Source organism: Lepisosteus oculatus, chromosome 18 (genome assembly GCF_040954835.1).
Source record: "Lepisosteus oculatus isolate fLepOcu1 chromosome 18, fLepOcu1.hap2, whole genome shotgun sequence".
Lineage (NCBI taxonomy): Eukaryota > Metazoa > Chordata > Actinopteri > Semionotiformes > Lepisosteidae > Lepisosteus > Lepisosteus oculatus.
This window is the reverse complement of record NC_090713.1, coordinates 21,862,591-21,879,035: the sequence shown is the minus strand read 5'-3', so window position 1 is coordinate 21,879,035 and position 16,445 is coordinate 21,862,591. Positions and strand designations below refer to the sequence as shown.

The following is a 16,445-nucleotide window of genomic DNA, read 5'->3' as shown; positions in this document are numbered from 1 at the left end:
ATGACTGTACCTAGCACTGGTACTCATTGCTGTCTCACAGAGCTGGGGCCCTCGGTTCGATTCCGGACCCGGGGTGCTGTCTGTGTGGAGTTTGCGTGTTCTCACCGTGTTTGCATGGGTCTCAATGGGTGCTGCGGTTTCCTCCCACAGTGCCGAGACGTGCCGGTGGGGTTAATTGGCTTCTGGGAAAACTGGCCCTGGTGTGAGTGTGTGTCCTGTGATGGACTGGCGTCCCGTCCAGAGGGTACCCGGCCTTGTGCCTGTTACTGGCTGGGATAGACTCCACAGCTTTTCTGCGACTCTGTACTGGATAAAAACAGGAAGAAACTGGACTGATATACTGTCAGCTGGGATAAACTTTGACTCTGCAGTGTAGAGTTGTTACAGCAGGACAGACGCAGTTCTTGGACCTGAGGTGTTCGTTAACCAATTAACCCCCTAATGTCTGAATTAGACGCAACAAGCTTACACATAGAGCACCCCAGAAGCCTGGTCAGAAGTGTCACAATCATGCAGCTCATTCGTACCTGTCTCTCTGTGTGCTCGGCGGGGGAGGGCGGGTCCGGGGGCAGCCAGGCATGATGGGGAGGGGTGGGGGGGGGGACGAGATCTTCCCCCTCGTTAGTGACGTCACTTCCCCTGGAGCCCTGGCAGAACCCGGAGAACAGGAAGAACAGGAGCCGTCCAGGCAGGCTGGCCCTGTCACAACAGGAGCGAGGCGGACTCCAGCAGAGACAGCGGAGGCAGGGGAGACAGCCGAGACAGAGACAGGTGAGGCAGTTGATACAGAGACAACCAAGACAGGGGAGACAGAGACAGCTGAGGCAGATTAGACTGGGACAGCTGAGACAGGGACAGCTGAGGCAGATTAGACGGGGACAGCTGAGACAGGGACAGGGGAGACAGAGACAGGGGAGACAGAGACAGGGACAGGTGACACAGGTGAGATGAGACAGGGACAAACGTATTTGGGGAAAACTGAGCCAGTCAGAGTTCCTGAGAGACTGATTCAGACTCCCGTGTCTGTGAATCATGGTCAGCAGCAGGCAAGGCTGCCAGCCACACGCAGGGCACAGACAGCAGCCTGTCTGCCCCCTGTACCCCCACATCCTGTCTGCTCCCTGTACCCCCACAGCCTGTCTGCCCCCTGTACCCCCACATCCTGTCTGCTCCCTGTACCCCCACAGCCTGTCTGCTCCCTGTACCCCCACAGCCTGTCTGCCCCCTGTACCCCCACAGCCTGTCTGCTCCCCGTACCCCCACAGCCTGTCTGCTCCCCGTACCCCCACAGCCTGCTGTACCCTGTACCCTCACAGCCTGCTGTACCCTGTACCCCCACAGCCTGTCTGCTCCCTGTACCCCCACAGCCTGTCTGCCCCCTGTACCCCCACAGCCTGTCTGCTCCCTGTACCCACACAGCCTGTCTGCTCCCCGTACCCCCACATCCTGCTGTACCCTGTACCCCCACAGCCTGTCTGCCCCCTGTACCCCCACAGCCTGTCTGCTCCCTGTACCCCCACAGCCTGCTGTACCCTGTACCCCCACAGCCTGTCTGCTCCCTGTACCCCCACAGCCTGCTGTACCCCGTACCCCCACAGCCTGTCTGCTCCCCGTACCCCCACAGCCTGCTGTACCCTGTACCCCCACAGCCTGTCTGCCCCCTGTACCCCCACAGCCTGTCTGCTCCCTGTACCCCCACAGCCTGTCTGCCCCCTGTACCCCCACAGCCTGTCTGCTCCCTGTACCCCCACAGCCTGTCTGCCCCCTGTACCCCCACAGCCTGTCTGCTCCCCGTACCCCCACAGCCTGCTGTACCCTGTACCCCCACAGCCTGTCTGCTCCCTGTACCCCCACAGCCTGTCTGCTCCCTGTACCCTCACAGCCTGCTGTACCCTGTACCCCCACAGCCTGTCTGCCCCCTGTACCCCCACAGCCTGTCTGCTCCCTGTACCCTCACAGCCTGCTGAAACCTGTCCACTCCAGTCCCCTGTACCCTGTCCACTCCAGTCCCCTGTACCCTGTCCACTCCAGCCTGCCCCCTGTACCCTGTCCACTCCAGTCCCCTGTACCCTGTCCACTCCAGCCAGTCCCCTGTACCCTGTACACTCCAGTCCCCTGTACCCTGTCCACTCCAGCCAGTCCCCTGTACCCTGTACACTCCAGTCCCCTGTACCCTGTCCACTCCATCCACCTTCCACAACCAGCATTCCAAAAGAAGTCAAGCGAGCATCAGGCCTGGAATCTCCCTCACTCACCGGGATCATTGCCGGTGTCTGTCCGGGGGTCCCCGGCGTGCTCTGACCTCTGTGCCTCGTGGGTCCCCTGTGAGGGGCACGCCCCCCCTTCGGTATTACCTGGGCTTTAATAAGCCAATCTCACGGCCAGCGTCTGGAGTTGAATCCCACAACACCAGTCCGATAATTAACCACAGAACTGCACGTGGGGGTAGGGGGTGGTATCCGAGAAAGAAAGGAGGATGTCTCGGATATCGGGGACCCCCTGGCACCTCCACCCGCAGACGCTGTCTAGCGTTCCGATTTTAGTACGGATCTGGGCCGCTTCCTGCTCCGCAGGAGGAGAAATTTGTTCAAAGAGCTTTTCCACATTCCGACTTTCCCAAACCGAGTCCTGGGAACCACTGGCTAGAGACAGTTCATCCCAGCTGAGCTCTCGGATACATAACTGAGCCCTTCACCGCCCTGCTGTACTACCAGGATCAATCCGACCCCTTTAATTGTGTCCCATGTCCCATTACATGTCTCCCCCTTTACTTCCCTGCTAAGGTACACCACCAAGCATAAACAAGGAGGGCGCACTAACACCTAAGCAGCCTCTGTGGCTCAGGTCTCAAGTAACAGCAGGCCATAGCCTAACTGTAGATGTGCTGCAGAACGAGAGAGGGGACACAGGACAAGTTCACTAGGCAGGTGGAGGGAACATCATTTTAAACGATACAGGGTCCACAGGAACTCAACGTTGTGAATTTGGCGTTTGCTGTTGTGGGGTGTGTGTGATCACAGGGCCTGGCGCGTCCCCTAGTGGCGGCGTTTGGCAACTGCCGTGATATCCGTTAAAACCTTTTCGTTTGGACGCGCTTTAACTACTACTTTAAAAAAATAAATAAGCTGAAATGCGACGCTCGTCATTTTTTTATTCCGAGATTTCCGTGCCGTAAGCCAGAGCCAGCTATTTTTTGGAGTTATTGTTTTTTCCCCGAGGTGAATTTGAATTTTTGTCTCCTCGGCGGAAATCAGCTTCCGCGGGTAAGTGTGCAGTATCACGATTGCACCACTAGGTGGCGATGTAAGATCGTAATGGGCCAACTCCGCTGCCCGACAAGCGAGGTTGCACAATCTTACCTGCGGGGAGGGCTCGTTCCCGGCCTCTCCTTCTCCTGCCTGGTGTATTACCACCGTTTCCAGGTCCGTATAAATTGATGATTACAAATGACCTATAAAACCAAAGTAAACCCAGGGCCAGGGGTGGACTATCACTGCCGGCAACAAAGACAAATCGGCATCAAGACAAACTGGGGATTATTTTTTTATTAAAATCACGGAAGCTGTGCTGTAGGGTTAAACTCTGTGTTAAGAGACGAGGTTGTATTGAGAGCAGGAAAGACACGAAAATAGGGTGATTGAGCACAGGTGCGGTTTCCCAGGTCTCTAGGCGAAGCCCTGTGGAATCTGCGTTTTGAGCTCATTAATTCGCTGTATAATTGCAACACTATGCACCGGGATCCAGATCTCGGGTGAGTGATGGGTAATCGCTCCTTTGATGACTCTTGGGCCATCGGCTGGAAAGGACTTTGAGAGAGCTCCATGAATGAGTCTTAGTGAAGTGAGTGTGAGAGTCCTCAGCACTGGTGCTAGTGTGTGTGTGTGTGTGTTGTTATGTGTGTGTAGCAGTGTGCCAGCATGTGCCAGTGTGTGTGAAGCAGTGTGATTTTGGCAGTGTGTGTAGTAGTAGTGTGCCAGTGTGATTGTAGCAGTGTTTGTGTCAATGTGTGTGTAGTAGTGTGCCAGTGTGTGTGAAGCAGTGTGATTTTAGCTGTGTGTGAAGCAGTGTGATTTTGGCAGTGTGTGTAGTGGTAGTGTGCCAGTGTGATTGTAGCAGTGTTTGTGTCAATGTGTGTGTAGTAGTGTGCCAGTGTGTGTGAAGCAGTGTGATTTTAGCTGTGTGTGAAGCAGTGTGATTTTGGCAGTGTGTGTAGTGGTAGTGTGCCAGTGTGATTGTAGCAGTGTTTGTGTCAATGTGTGTGTAGTAGTGTGCCAGTGTGTGTGAAGCAGTGTGATTTTGGCAGTGTGTGTAGTAGTAGTGTGCCAGTGTGATTGTAGCAGTGTGATTTTAGCTGTGTGTGAAGCAGTGTGATTTTGGCAGTGTGTGTAGTAGTAGTGTGCCAGTGTGATTGTAGCAGTGTTTGTGTCAATGTGTGTGTAGTAGTGTGCCAGTGTGTGTGAAGCAGTGTGATTGTAGCTGTGTGTGTGTGTGTAGCAGTGTGTGCCAGCGTGTCTGAGCCCAGTGCGGGTCACAATGTGTCTTTGTGCGCCAGCCCCACCCCCCTGCTGCTCTCTGACAAGAACACTCTCCCACTGTCTCAGGCTTCCTGGACAGACTGCAATCAGGAGAGGATCCTCGTCTCTGTCTGCCCCTCCTCTGCACTCTGGGTGTCCTAGTGAGAGTCTCTCTTTCTCCTTCTCTTCCCTCTGTCCTCCCTCCTCTCCCCCTTTCTCCTCTCCCCCCCCCTCTCTCTGTTCCCTGGCTGCTGGCTGGAGTTCAGAGTTCGATCTTCCAGCCTCTGCCTCCTGCTCTCTAACCTTTACCCAGGCAGTCAGGGACAGCTGTAAACCACTCTGCTCTGGGACACACGGAGATAGGGGAGAGCTGTGTGTGTGGGAGGCAATGTACAATATCACTGTGTGTGTGTGAGGGAGAGAGAGAGGTGATGGCTGTGATCCTGTATGACTGCGTGTGAGAGAGGTGATGTTCCGTGATCCTGTATGACTGTGTGTGAGAGAGGTGATGTTCCGTGATCCTGTATGACTGCGTGTGAGAGAGGTGATGGCTGTGATCCTGTATGACTGCGTGTGAGAGAGGTGATGTTCCGTGATCCTGTATGACTGCGTGTGAGAGAGGTGATGTTCTGTGATCCTGTATGACTGCGTGTGAGAGAGGTGATGGGCTGTGATCCTGTATGACTGCGTGTGAGAGAGGTGATGTTCCGTGATCCTGTATGACTGCGTGTGAGAGAGGTGATGTTCCGTGATCCTGTATGACTGCGTGTGAGAGAGGTGATGGGCTGTGATCCTGTATGACTGCGTGTGAGAGAGGTGATGGGCTGTGATCCTGTATGACTGCGTGTGAGAGAGGTGATGGGCTGTGATCCTGTATGACTGTGTGAGAGAGAGGTGATGTTCTGTGATCCTGTATGACTGTGTGTGAGAGAGGTGATGTTCCGTGATCCTGTATGACTGCGTGTGAGAGAGGTGATGTTCCGTGATCCTGTATGACTGCGTGTGAGAGAGGTGATGGCTGTGATCCTGTATGACTGCGTGTGAGAGAGGTGATGTTCTGTGATCCTGTATGACTGCGTGTGAGAGAGGTGATGTTCCGTGATCCTGTATGACTGCGTGTGAGAGAGGTGATGGGCTGTGATCCTGTATGACTGCGTGTGAGAGAGGTGATGTTCCGTGATCCTGTATGACTGCGTGTGAGAGAGGTGATGGCTGTGATCCTGTATGACTGCGTGTGAGAGAGGTGATGTTCTGTGATCCTGTATGACTGCGTGTGAGAGAGGTGATGTTCTGTGATCCTGTATGACTGCGTGTGAGAGAGGTGATGTTCCGTGATCCTGTATGACTGCGTGTGAGAGAGGTGATGGGCTGTGATCCTGTATGACTGCGTGTGAGAGAGGTGATGGGCTGTGATCCTGTATGACTGCGTGTGAGAGAGGTGATGGGCTGTGATCCTGTATGACTGCGTGTGAGAGAGGTGATGGGCTGTGATCCTGTATGACTGCGTGTGAGAGAGGTGATGGCTGTGATCCTGTATGACTGCATGTGAGAGAGGTGATGTTCTGTGATCCTGTATGACTGCGTGTGAGAGAGGTGATGGGCTGTGATCCTGTATGACTGTGTGAGAGAGAGGTGATGTTCTGTGATCCTGTATGACTGTGTGTGAGAGAGGTGATGTTCCGTGATCCTGTATGACTGCGTGTGAGAGAGGTGATGGGCTGTGGTCCTGTATGACTGCGTGTGAGAGAGGTGATGTTCTGTGATCCTGTATGACTGCGTGTGAGAGAGGTGATGGGCTGTGGTCCTGTATGACTGCGTGTGAGAGAGGTGATGTTCCGTGATCCTGTATGACTGCGTGTGAGAGAGGTGATGGGCTGTGATCCTGTATGACTGCGTGTGAGAGAGGTGATGGCTGTGATCCTGTATGACTGCGTGTGAGAGAGGTGATGTTCTGTGATCCTGTATGACTGCGTGTGAGAGAGGTGATGGCTGTGATCCTGTATGACTGCGTGTGAGAGAGGTGATGTTCTGTGATCCTGTATGACTGCGTGTGAGAGAGGTGATGGGCTGTGATCCTGTATGACTGTGTGAGAGAGAGGTGATGTTCTGTGATCCTGTATGACTGTGTGTGAGAGAGGTGATGTTCCGTGATCCTGTATGACTGCGTGTGAGAGAGGTGATGGGCTGTGGTCCTGTATGACTGCGTGTGAGAGAGGTGATGGGCTGTGATCCTGTATGACTGCGTGTGAGAGAGGTGATGTTCCGTGATCCTGTATGACTGTGTGTGAGAGAGGTGATGTTCCGTGGTCCTGTATGACTGCGTGTGAGAGAGGTGATGGGCTGTGATCCTGTATGACTGTGTGTGAGAGATGCGCTACAAGGTTTCTACACAGTTACAGAGTGTGAGGGTCACTACCAGCAGGAGAGTGACTGCAGTGGCAGGGTGTACATGCTGAAGCAGGCTGTATGAATCTGCTCTTCCCTTCTCTCACTCACTTCATTTGACACAAACCCTGGTAAAAAAAAAGTCCATCAGCCTCTGTTTAAACTGAGCTGTCAAATTATAACAAAAATGCTCCTTGAAACTCCCCATCTGGACTGTGTTGGACTTAACTAAATATGGTGTTTCCTTATCCAGTAAAGAAAGTCCAGGACGAGCCCCTACGGCCCAGAGACCCCAGTTCATGGTCCCAGTCCAAGATGAGCCCCTACAGCCCAGAGACCCCAGTTCAGGGTCCCAGTCCAAGATGAGCCCCTACAGCCCAGAGACCCCGGTTCAGGGTCCCAGTCCAAGATGAGCCCCTACAGCCCAGAGACCCCAGTTCGGGGTCCCAGTCCAAGATGAGCCCCTACAGCCCAGAGACCCCAGTTCAAGGTCCCAGTCTGGGACGACCCCCGACACCCAGGAGACCCCAGTTCAGGGTCCCAGTCCAGAGATTATTGCTAGTATACGGCAAGACACTATTAATGTCCATCTGCCAGGCTTGTAAAATGCCCACAGTGAAATGGTTTACTTGTGTTTTTTTTTATCTCCACAGAGTGTCCAGGAGAACAAATCGCCAGGGGGGCAGTACCGGCGAGACCGGACAACAACCACGTCCACAAGGTGAAAGGCAGGCGGGACGGGCACAACACCGAGCTACAAAGAGGAGGAGACACGGACACCACAGAGTTCCGTTTTTCTGCCCGAGCTTGCGCGGGGAGAGAGAATAAGGAGGGGGGGATCTTGTGTGCCTCATACAGGGGAAGAGGGAATTCATTTTTATTTTTTGGGGGGGGGAATTGGGAGTTTTTAGGGCGTGCTCCTACCAGCGCGGCGACGAAAGCAGGAACTAGATATAACTCACGGCCACTCGCCGGTTAAAAATGGCAGCCCGGCGCCCGAGGGGTTAAGACGGCTTGTCCGGGGAGCCGGACGACATTCCAGGCTGGGAGCGCCGAGTAATCCCGTGTAAGGGGGAGAGGGAGATGGGGGGGTCTGTGCGGGTTGCCGATGACAATTCCCCGCTGCTCCTTTAAGACGTGCCCGACTTTTAATCTTCCCAGCGTTTATTATTTAAGTACTCGAGAGAAAGACCCGCCTCCGGAGGACTGAGGGGAGGGAGGGAGAGGAAAAAAAAATACCCAACATCTTAGGCTTGAACTGCGATTGACAGCGATAATTGAACAACTTCTTCAGCAGAGGCGAAGGAAGCTCCCTCCCTCCCTCCGCCTGTCCACACTCACTCACTCTCTCTCTCTCTCCAGAAACATGAGCGACAGAAGGCGAAGCGTTTCAAAGAAGGAGGAAAAACACTGAAAAAAAAAAAACGGAGTTGAGGAGAGCCGGAGACGGAGAGGAAGCAGAAAGTTTTCCAGGCGCGTCGGGGTGGCGGTTCGGCGCTCGTCCGGAGCTCCGGGAAAGGAACGCGGAAAGAAACGCAAAAGCAAAACGGAGGAGAGAGAGAAAGCGGAGCAGCAGCAGCCCCGAACCGGGTCCCCGTCCCTTCCCTGACCCCGACGCGGAGCTGTAGCGGCGGGGAGACCGAGCGGCACCCCCACACCGCCCGCGGCGCGGCGAGATGGCCGGGGCGCGACCGGGAGTTCACGCTCTGCAGCTCAAGCCGGTCTCGGTGCACGAAACTCTGAGGAAAGGGAGCAAGTTCATCAAGTGGGAAGAGGTAAGAAGACCCACCACCACTACCACCACCACCACCCTGGGCCCTGGCAAAGACGCGCGTCGGTTTATTTCTGGATGATTATGATTATTGTCTTTGCGAGCGCAGGTCGTGTTTCCGTCCAGGTTGGCCGCGCTCAGGCGGTAGACCTGCAGGGCTGGTGTCGGCGGAGGGGTAGGAAAGCGAGAGGAGTCCCCCGCTCCCCGCTTCTCCTAGTGTTTTAATTAATCTGGCGGGGGGGGTGTCTGTGGAGGATTTTTTGTCTCAGGGAGACGAGGGACGCGAGAAATATGGGGTTGGGGTGGGGAGGAGGTCGGTCGGTCGGTCGGCGTTGCGATTCGAGAAGCGAAAGTGTGCCGTGGGTGGGAAGGAGTGGAAAACAAACAAAAAAAGTCCTAACTGGGCCCTTCGTTCAAGACCAATGTCACCGCGTCGACGAGGGGTTGATGGGGGGGGGGTGTGTATACATGTCCTTAGTGGCAAAGTTGTCAGGTTGTTTCGTGTTGCGTGGTTGCCCGGCTGTCTTCCGCGAACACCCCTCGGCAGAGAGAAAACAAACTCGCCTTGCGAAGGTGTGTCGACATTGTGTGTGTGTGTGGGAGGGGGGCCCAGCTTTGTCAGGGCTGCTGTAGTGACTGAACCGAGGGGGGTAACGGACGGGGTTTTCGGGGCCTCGCCCGGCTTTGTGATGGTCGGGTTCAGGGGGACGCCGGGAGGGCGCGCAGGGGTTCCCGGGTGGGACACGAACCGCTGGCGGGGCTCGGGACTTCCCTTCCGCTGCTGCTGCCGCCGCCGCCGCCACGGACGTGCTGAAGGTGGCCTGCACGAGCCAGGAGGAGAGAGTCTCCCACTACATGGCGGTCCGGTCCGGTCCACTCCAGGTGTGACAGTGCTGTCAGTCAGACTCCCAGTGCGCAGCAGTCTGATCCGCTCCAGGTGTGACAGTGCTGTCAGTCAGACTCCAGGTGCGCAGCAGTCTGATCCGCTCCAGGTGTGACAGTGCAGTCAGTCAGACTCCCAGTGTGCAGCAGTCTGATCTGATCCAGGTGTGACAGTGCAGTCAGTCAGACTCCAGGTGCGCAGCAGTCTGATCTGCTCCAGGTGTGACAGTGCAGTCAGTCAGACTCCCAGTGTGCAGCAGTCTGATCCGCTCCAGGTGTGACAGTGCTGTCAGTCAGACTCCCGGTGCACAGCAGTCTGATCCGCTCCAGGTGTGACAGTGCAGTCAGTCAGACTCCCGGTGCGCAGCAGTCTGATCCGCTCCAGGTGTGACAGTGCAGTCAGTCAGACTCCCGGTGCGCAGCAGTCTGATCCGCTCCAGGTGTGACAGTGCTGTCAGTCAGACTCCCAGTGCGCAGCAGTCTGATCCGCTCCAGGTGTGACAGTGCTGTCAGACTCCCAGTGTGCAGCAGTCTGATCCGCTCCAGATATGACAGTGCTGTCAGACAGACTCCCAGTGCGCAGCAGTCTGATCCGCTCCAGGTGTGACAGTGCTGTCAGTCAGACTCCAGGTGCGCAGCAGTCTGATCCGCTCCAGGTGTGACAGTGTTGTCAGTCAGACTCCAGGTGCGCAGCAGTCTGATCCGCTCCAGGTGTGACAGTGCAGTCAGTCAGACTCCCAGTCTGCAGCAGTCTGATCTGCTCCAGGTGTGACAGTGCAGTCAGTCAGACTCCAGGTGTGCAGCAGTCTGATCTGCTCCAGGCGTGACAGTGCAGTCAGTCAGACTCCCAGTGTGCAGCAGTCTGATCTGCTCCAGGTGTGACAGTGCAGTCAGTCAGACTCCCAGTGTGCAGCAGTCTGATCTGCTCCAGGTGTGACAGTGCAGTCAGTCAGACTCCCAGTGTGCAGCAGTCTGATCTGCTCCAGGTGTGACAGTGCAGTCAGTCAGACTCCAGGTGCGCAGCAGTCTGAGCTGCTCAGGACTGACAGGGCTGTTGGTTGAAGTCTGACTGGGAGCCAGCAGGGTTTCTCCACTTGTTTTGTCATCCTTCTGACCAGAATGGCCCGGTGGTCCGTACGGTACAGTGCTGGTTTCTTTGGGCTCTTCCCGGTCAGCCGTGTGGACAGAGTGCATCTCCGGCGACGTGCGAACGAGCCTCATCACCGTCAGTGTGATTTCATTGCCTCTCACCTGGCCTGGTGTGTATCCAGGGAAAACGCGCAGCACACAGTGGCCTGTCCCTTATATGGGTTTTCTTTCTGGTGTGTCTGAATCGTCCCTCTCTGCGTTTGTTTACCCTGTGAAGGACTGGCGTCCTGACTGGGGGTGTGTGTGTGTCTCATGTGATGGACAGGTGTCCTGACAGGGAGTGTGTGTCCTGTATCCTGTGATGGACAGGTGTCCTGACAGGGAGTGTGTGTCCTGTGTCCTGTGATGGACAGGTGTCCTGACAGGGAGTGTGTGTCCTGTGTCCTGTGATGGACAGGTGTCCTGACAGGGAGTGTGTGTCCTGTGTCCTGTGATGGACAGGTGTCCTGACAGGGAGTGTGTGTCCTGTGTCCTGTGATGGACAGGTGTCCTGACAGGGAGTGTGTGTCCTGTGTCCTGTGATGGACAGGTGTCCTGACAGGGAGTGTGTGTCCTGTGTCCTGTGATGGACAGGTGTCCTGACAGGGAGTGTGTGTCCTGTGTCCTGTGATGGACAGGTGTCCTGACAGGGAGTGTGTGTCCTGTGTCCTGTGATGGACAGGTGTCCTGACAGGGAGTGTGTGTCCTGTGTCCTGTGATGGACAGGTGTCCTGACAGGGAGTCTGTGTCCTGTGATGGACAGGTGTCCTGACAGGGGGGGGTGTGTGTCCTGTGTCCTGTGATGGACAGGTGTCCTGACAGGGGGGTGTGTGTGTGTGTGTGTGTGTCCTGTGATGGACAGGTGTCCTGACGGGGAGTGTGTGTCCAGTGTCCTGTGATGGACAGGTGTCCTGAGCAGGGTGTTGTCATACCTGGCGCGTGTGTAGGATGGGCTCCAGGCTGCTGTGTCCAGGGAATGTGCGGGATGCAGGATGGATGAGGGCTTGTCTCCGGAGTTGCTGTATGGGCTGTAGCTCCTCTCTCGGCTGAAGGCCGCACGGCGGACGCGTCTTGTCTGGCGCGGGCTGTGTCCTGGCAGCGGCGGCGATTCCCGCGTCTGTCCCGCCCCTGAATCCTGTGGTTCGCGGACGACGCTGGAAAGAGCGAGCAGGATTCCCGGGAATCCCGCTGGGGGCCGTGGAGATCGGCCCCGGGGGTGGGAAGGAGCCAGCTCTGTCTGCCCGGCCGTCCTGCGTCTCTCTCCGCTCCTCGGCATGATTCCCGGGAATGGAGCTTCCCGGGGAGCCGGCTGGGAGGCGGGGAGGCAGGGAGTGTGCGGAAACTGCAGGAGCCAGCTTGTTCTGTTGTGTCCGTTGTGGTTTTTTCTCTTTTTTTTTTTTTTTTTCCCCCCGAGAAGGACAGACGACAGGGAGGGAGAGACTGAGGGGGAGCTTTCGAGAGGGAGCGAACGCGCACGAGAGGGAGGGACGGAGGGGGCGTGCCCGTGCACGAGAGGCAGGGAGTGAGTGAGGGAGGGAGGGGGCGTGTCTGTGCACAGGAGGGAGGGAGGGGGCGTGTCTGTGCACAAGAGGGAGGGGGGGGCGTGTCTGCACGACAGGGGGGAAGTGGGCGTGTCTGTGCACGACAGGGGGGAAGGGGGCGTGTCTGTGGTCTGTGCACGAGAGGCAGGGAGTAAACGAGGGAGGGGGCGTGCCTGTACATGAGAGGAATGGAGGGGGCGTGTCTGTGCACGAGAGGAAGGGAGCCAGGGAGGGGGCATGTCTGTGCACGAGAGGCAGGGAGTGAGCGAGGGAGGGGGCGTGCCTGTGCATGAGAGGACTGGAGGGGGCGTGTCTGTGCACGAGATGGAGGGAGCGAGCGTGCTTGTGCACGACGGAGAAACACTGAGAACTGAGAACTGCTGTTGCATCAGAGGGCCGAATAAGGAAACATCTAGAAACCTCCACTTGTGCCTTACAAGTTTCCCTGCGGAAATTAAAGAGCACATTCCGCCTCTCCAGGGCAGCGTGGGAGTGCGGTGCTTTCTAAATATTTATGGGGGCTGTTTTGATTAGTTGTTACCGTTGGAGTGCAAGTCTGTTAGTAAAGAGCGTTGCTTTTATTCAGTTTTCGCCACAGGACACAGACTTTCTGTGTTCAGAAAGAGTGAAAATAACACAAAAATGCAGAACTGTGTCTTGGACGCGGATGCCATTGAAGGGCACAGAGAGAACTTGGCAGCACAGGGTCATAGTTACCCCAGGCCAGCTGGCATGGGACCAGTGCAGTCCTGTTAGACCAGGAGGACAGCTTGTCCGGTCTTGTTAGACTGGGAGGACAGCTGGTCTGGTGGTCCGGGTCCGGACCTGTTAGACCAGGAGGACAGCTGGTCTGGTCTTGTTAGACTGGGAGGACAGCTGGTCTGGTGGTCCGGGTCCGGACCTGTCACACCAAGAGGACAGCTGGTCTGGTTGTCCAGGTCCAGTCCTGTTAGACCAGGAGGACAGCTGGTCTGGTCTTGTTAGACTGGGAGGACAGCTGGTCTGGTGGTCCGGGTCCGGACCTGTCACACCAGGAGGACAGCTGGTCTGGTGGTCCGGGTCTGGACCTGTCACACCAGAAGGACAGCTGGTCTGGTTGTCCAGGTCCGGTCTTGTTAGACCAGGAGGACAGCTGGTCTGGTCTTGTTAGACTGGGAGGACAGCTGGTCTGGTGGTCCGGGTCCGGACCTGTCACACCAAGAGGACAGCTGGTCTGGTTGTCCAGGTCCAGTCCTGTTAGACCAGGAGGACAGCTGGTCCGGTGGTCCGGGTCCGGTCTGGTAGTTGAGGGTAAGTGGCTACATGAGGTGGCGGGTGGCTCTCTCTCTCTCTCTCTCGGTCCCGGGCCGGGCAGGAGACTGGCTCCGTGCGTGTGGGATACTGTGTGAGAGAGAGAGAGACGGAGCGCTCTGGAATGTGGGCGTGGGAGCCCGGCAACCTGCCCCAGCTTGCCTGCCCCCCGGCTCGAGCTGGGCCAGGCCTCGCGCGGGCAGCGCGGCGCGGAGTGGCCCCCCCGGGGGGCGTCAGCCCTGTGGCGGGGTGACCCCGATGCGAATGTGGGTAAGTAAGTCTGGGACCGGCGTCCTCAGGGTCTGCTCCGCGCACAGGTGAATTCCTCTCCTCCCTATTTTAGGGCCGTCCCCTCCCGAGACTTAACCCATAATCTCCTGGAAGATTAATTGATTCTTCGTGATGGAAATAAGCCTCCTGTCATCTGCTCCTTGGGGTCTTGTTTTTTTTTTTTCTTCCTGTTTTATCAGTTTCTGCATCACCCAGTCCAGTCTGGGTTGCAGAAAGGAATCCTGGACTGGATTGTGTTGCGGAGCGGATCAGACTGCTGCGCACTGGGAGTCTGACTGACAGCACTGTCACACCTGGAGCGGATCAGACTGCTGCGCACTGGGAGTCTGACTGACAGCACTGTCACACCTGGAGCGGATCAGACTGCTGCACACTGGGAGTCTGACTGACAGCACTGTCACACCTGGAGCGGATCAGACTGCTGCGCACTGGGAGTCTGACTGACAGCACTGTCACACCTGGAGCGGATCAGACTGCTGCACACTGGGAGTCTGACTGACAGCACTGTCACACCTGGAGCGGATCAGACTGCTGCACACTGGGAGTCTGACAGCACTGTCACACCTGGAGCGGATCAGACTGCTGCGCACTGGGAGTCTGACTGACAGCACTGTCACACCTGGGGTGGATCAGACTGCTGCGCACTGGGAGCCCCTTTGACAGCGGAGTGAAACCCGGAGCTGATCAGACCGCAGTAAATCGCAGTGCTGTGCCTTCCACGTGCCCGTCTGTCAGCGCTCTCTCTCTCGCTCGCGGGTTTGACTTGCCCGGCTGGCCGTCTGGGTGTCAAACATGCGGCCTCTCAGTTCGCAGGCTGTTGAGAACGAGCTCCAGGCAGCTCGGCGCCGAGTTCGCGCGATCGTGTGAAGAACCAGCACCACCGCCTCCACCTCCTCTCCCCTCCCGCCTCTCGAGCTGTCTGCGCCTGCCAGAGGAGGCTGGGGTTCGAGAGGGGGGTTCCGGGGTCACTCCCTGAGGGGCGCTAGGAGGTCGGCCCCCCCCTTCTGTTGCCAAGTCCGTCTCCCACCTGACCCTTCCCCTCTGGAGCTACCCTGGATCAATTAAGCAATTAGAGCCTTGTGTGGATCAACGTCTTGAGGTGGTGTTGGTGGGGTGCTTGGGGTGCCCTCTGGTGGCGGAAGAGGAAACGCTTGTCTGGGTTCCGGTTCTGACCCACTGGGTCTGGCCAGTGGGGAGAGGCATCGTCAGCGGGCCAAGCAATTTGTTCCTGTCCCGTTCTGGTGGAAGCTCGGCTGCGTCTCTCTCTCTCTCTCTCGGCCTGGTGGTTGCGCCACGCCACCCTGCGGGTGGACACATGATCAGGACAGGCCCCCACCCCCACCCCCGCCGCGACATTGCGACAGCGCAGGGCTCCAGGAAGCTCCGCGCAGATAAAGCCCCAGCGCCGCGCCGCGAGAATTAACCCCTTTGTAGGCCGGGACCCGGCTGTTCTGTGGCCGGAGCCAACCGTCTGCTGGTGACGCTCAAGGTGATGAGCGAGAGGCGGCCATCTGGCGCTGAGCCGGGTGGGATTCTGGGATCTCCTGTTGCTTCGACAAAACTGCCGGCTAGCTTGTTCCACGCTCCCACCCCTCTCTCTGCGCAGAAGGGCGTCCTGTTCTGACTGGGGGGGGGGTCTCATCCAGCGGTGTCACGATTGAAGCTTCAACCACAGGGCTGGGCAGCTTGTTCCCCGCTCCCGCCGCCCTTTGTGTAAAGCAGCCCCTCTGGGGCTCATTTTTAAACGCAGCTCTGTTGTTTTCCATTTGTGTCCTTGGGGGGGGGCTGCTGTTGGTCTCGACGAAACCCAGTGAGGTGCCTTTGTGAAATCGGAAAGGCTGCAAGTGTTGTGGGAGGGGGGGGGTTGTGTCCTTTCCTGTTGGCATTCTGAGCTCACCGGCTCCCCCTGCAGGTCGCGAGGGTCACTGCACCGCCGTCCTGAGGTCAACGTGCGCGTGGCCGGCCCGGTCCGAGCCGGGACGCCGACTGGCTCGGCCTCACGGCGCCTCTCCCGCGCGCGGCGAGCGTCTCTTTCCTCACCCCGCCGCTGGCAGAGCCGCGGGATAAATATGGTCCCCCTGTGCCAAGCGCCAAGTGCCTCTCCGATATTTCCTCCGGCACCTCTCCACAGCCACTTGCAGGAACAGACAGGTGTTTATTCAACCCACAAGTGGCATCGGCGCAGTTTAGCAAACAGTCATCCGCTCCAGAGATGGGCGGCCTGCGCTTGTGTCTGTGAGCGCGCGAGACGCTCCGTGAGATTAATCGAGCGAGCACAGATGCTGGGGAGGGCGGGGGGGACGTCTTTACGCTAAGGGAGGTGGGTGACTGGAACGAGGGGGTCACCCCTGCTGTTGCTGCGCTGTGGGATCTGAAAGGGCTTCATCAGCAGGTGGTTAGTCATGTGAAGCTATCGTCTTCATAATTCTTGTGTCCTTCTGTGTGTCCTCTGCAGCCTGTCTCTCTCCTCTGTGTGTGTGTGTGTCCTCTACAGCCTGTCTCTCTCCTGTGTGTGTGAGTGAGTGTCCTCTGCAGCCTGTCTCTCTCCTGTGTGTGTGTGAGTGAGTGAGTGTCCTCTACAGCCTGTCTCTCTCCTGTGTGTGTGTGTGTGTCCTCTACAGCCTGTCTCTCTCCTGTGTGTGT

The 16,445-nt window shown here is 57.1% G+C and overlaps 2 protein-coding genes across 4 annotated transcripts in view; both read left to right on the top strand.

Annotated features, from left to right (window-relative positions):
- The first annotated feature begins 581 nt into the window (after positions 1-581).
- On the top strand, positions 582-3,074 carry LOC138224081 (uncharacterized). Its single transcript, XM_069180357.1, has 6 exons — positions 582-771; positions 1,214-1,407; positions 1,497-1,637; positions 1,702-1,818; positions 1,934-2,041; positions 3,021-3,074. Exons 1-6 carry the CDS (start codon positions 582-584, stop codon positions 3,072-3,074), a joined length of 804 nt encoding a protein of 267 aa, XP_069036458.1.
- Positions 3,075-7,981: 4,907 nt separating this feature from the next.
- plcb3 (phospholipase C, beta 3 (phosphatidylinositol-specific)) overlaps positions 7,982-16,445 on the top strand; it is a 39,622-nt gene continuing 31,158 nt past the window's right edge. For 2 of the 3 annotated variants that reach the window (XR_011182337.1, XM_069180086.1), the window contains exon 1: positions 7,983-8,674. Coding sequence is in view for 2 of the 3 variants with exons in the window: in XM_069180086.1 (XP_069036187.1) it covers positions 8,576-8,674 (99 nt within the window). In the remaining variant the exon portion in view is untranslated. Of the gene's footprint in view, positions 8,675-16,445 lie in introns of all 3 variants that reach the window. The other variant, XM_069180088.1, reaches the window with a different exon arrangement.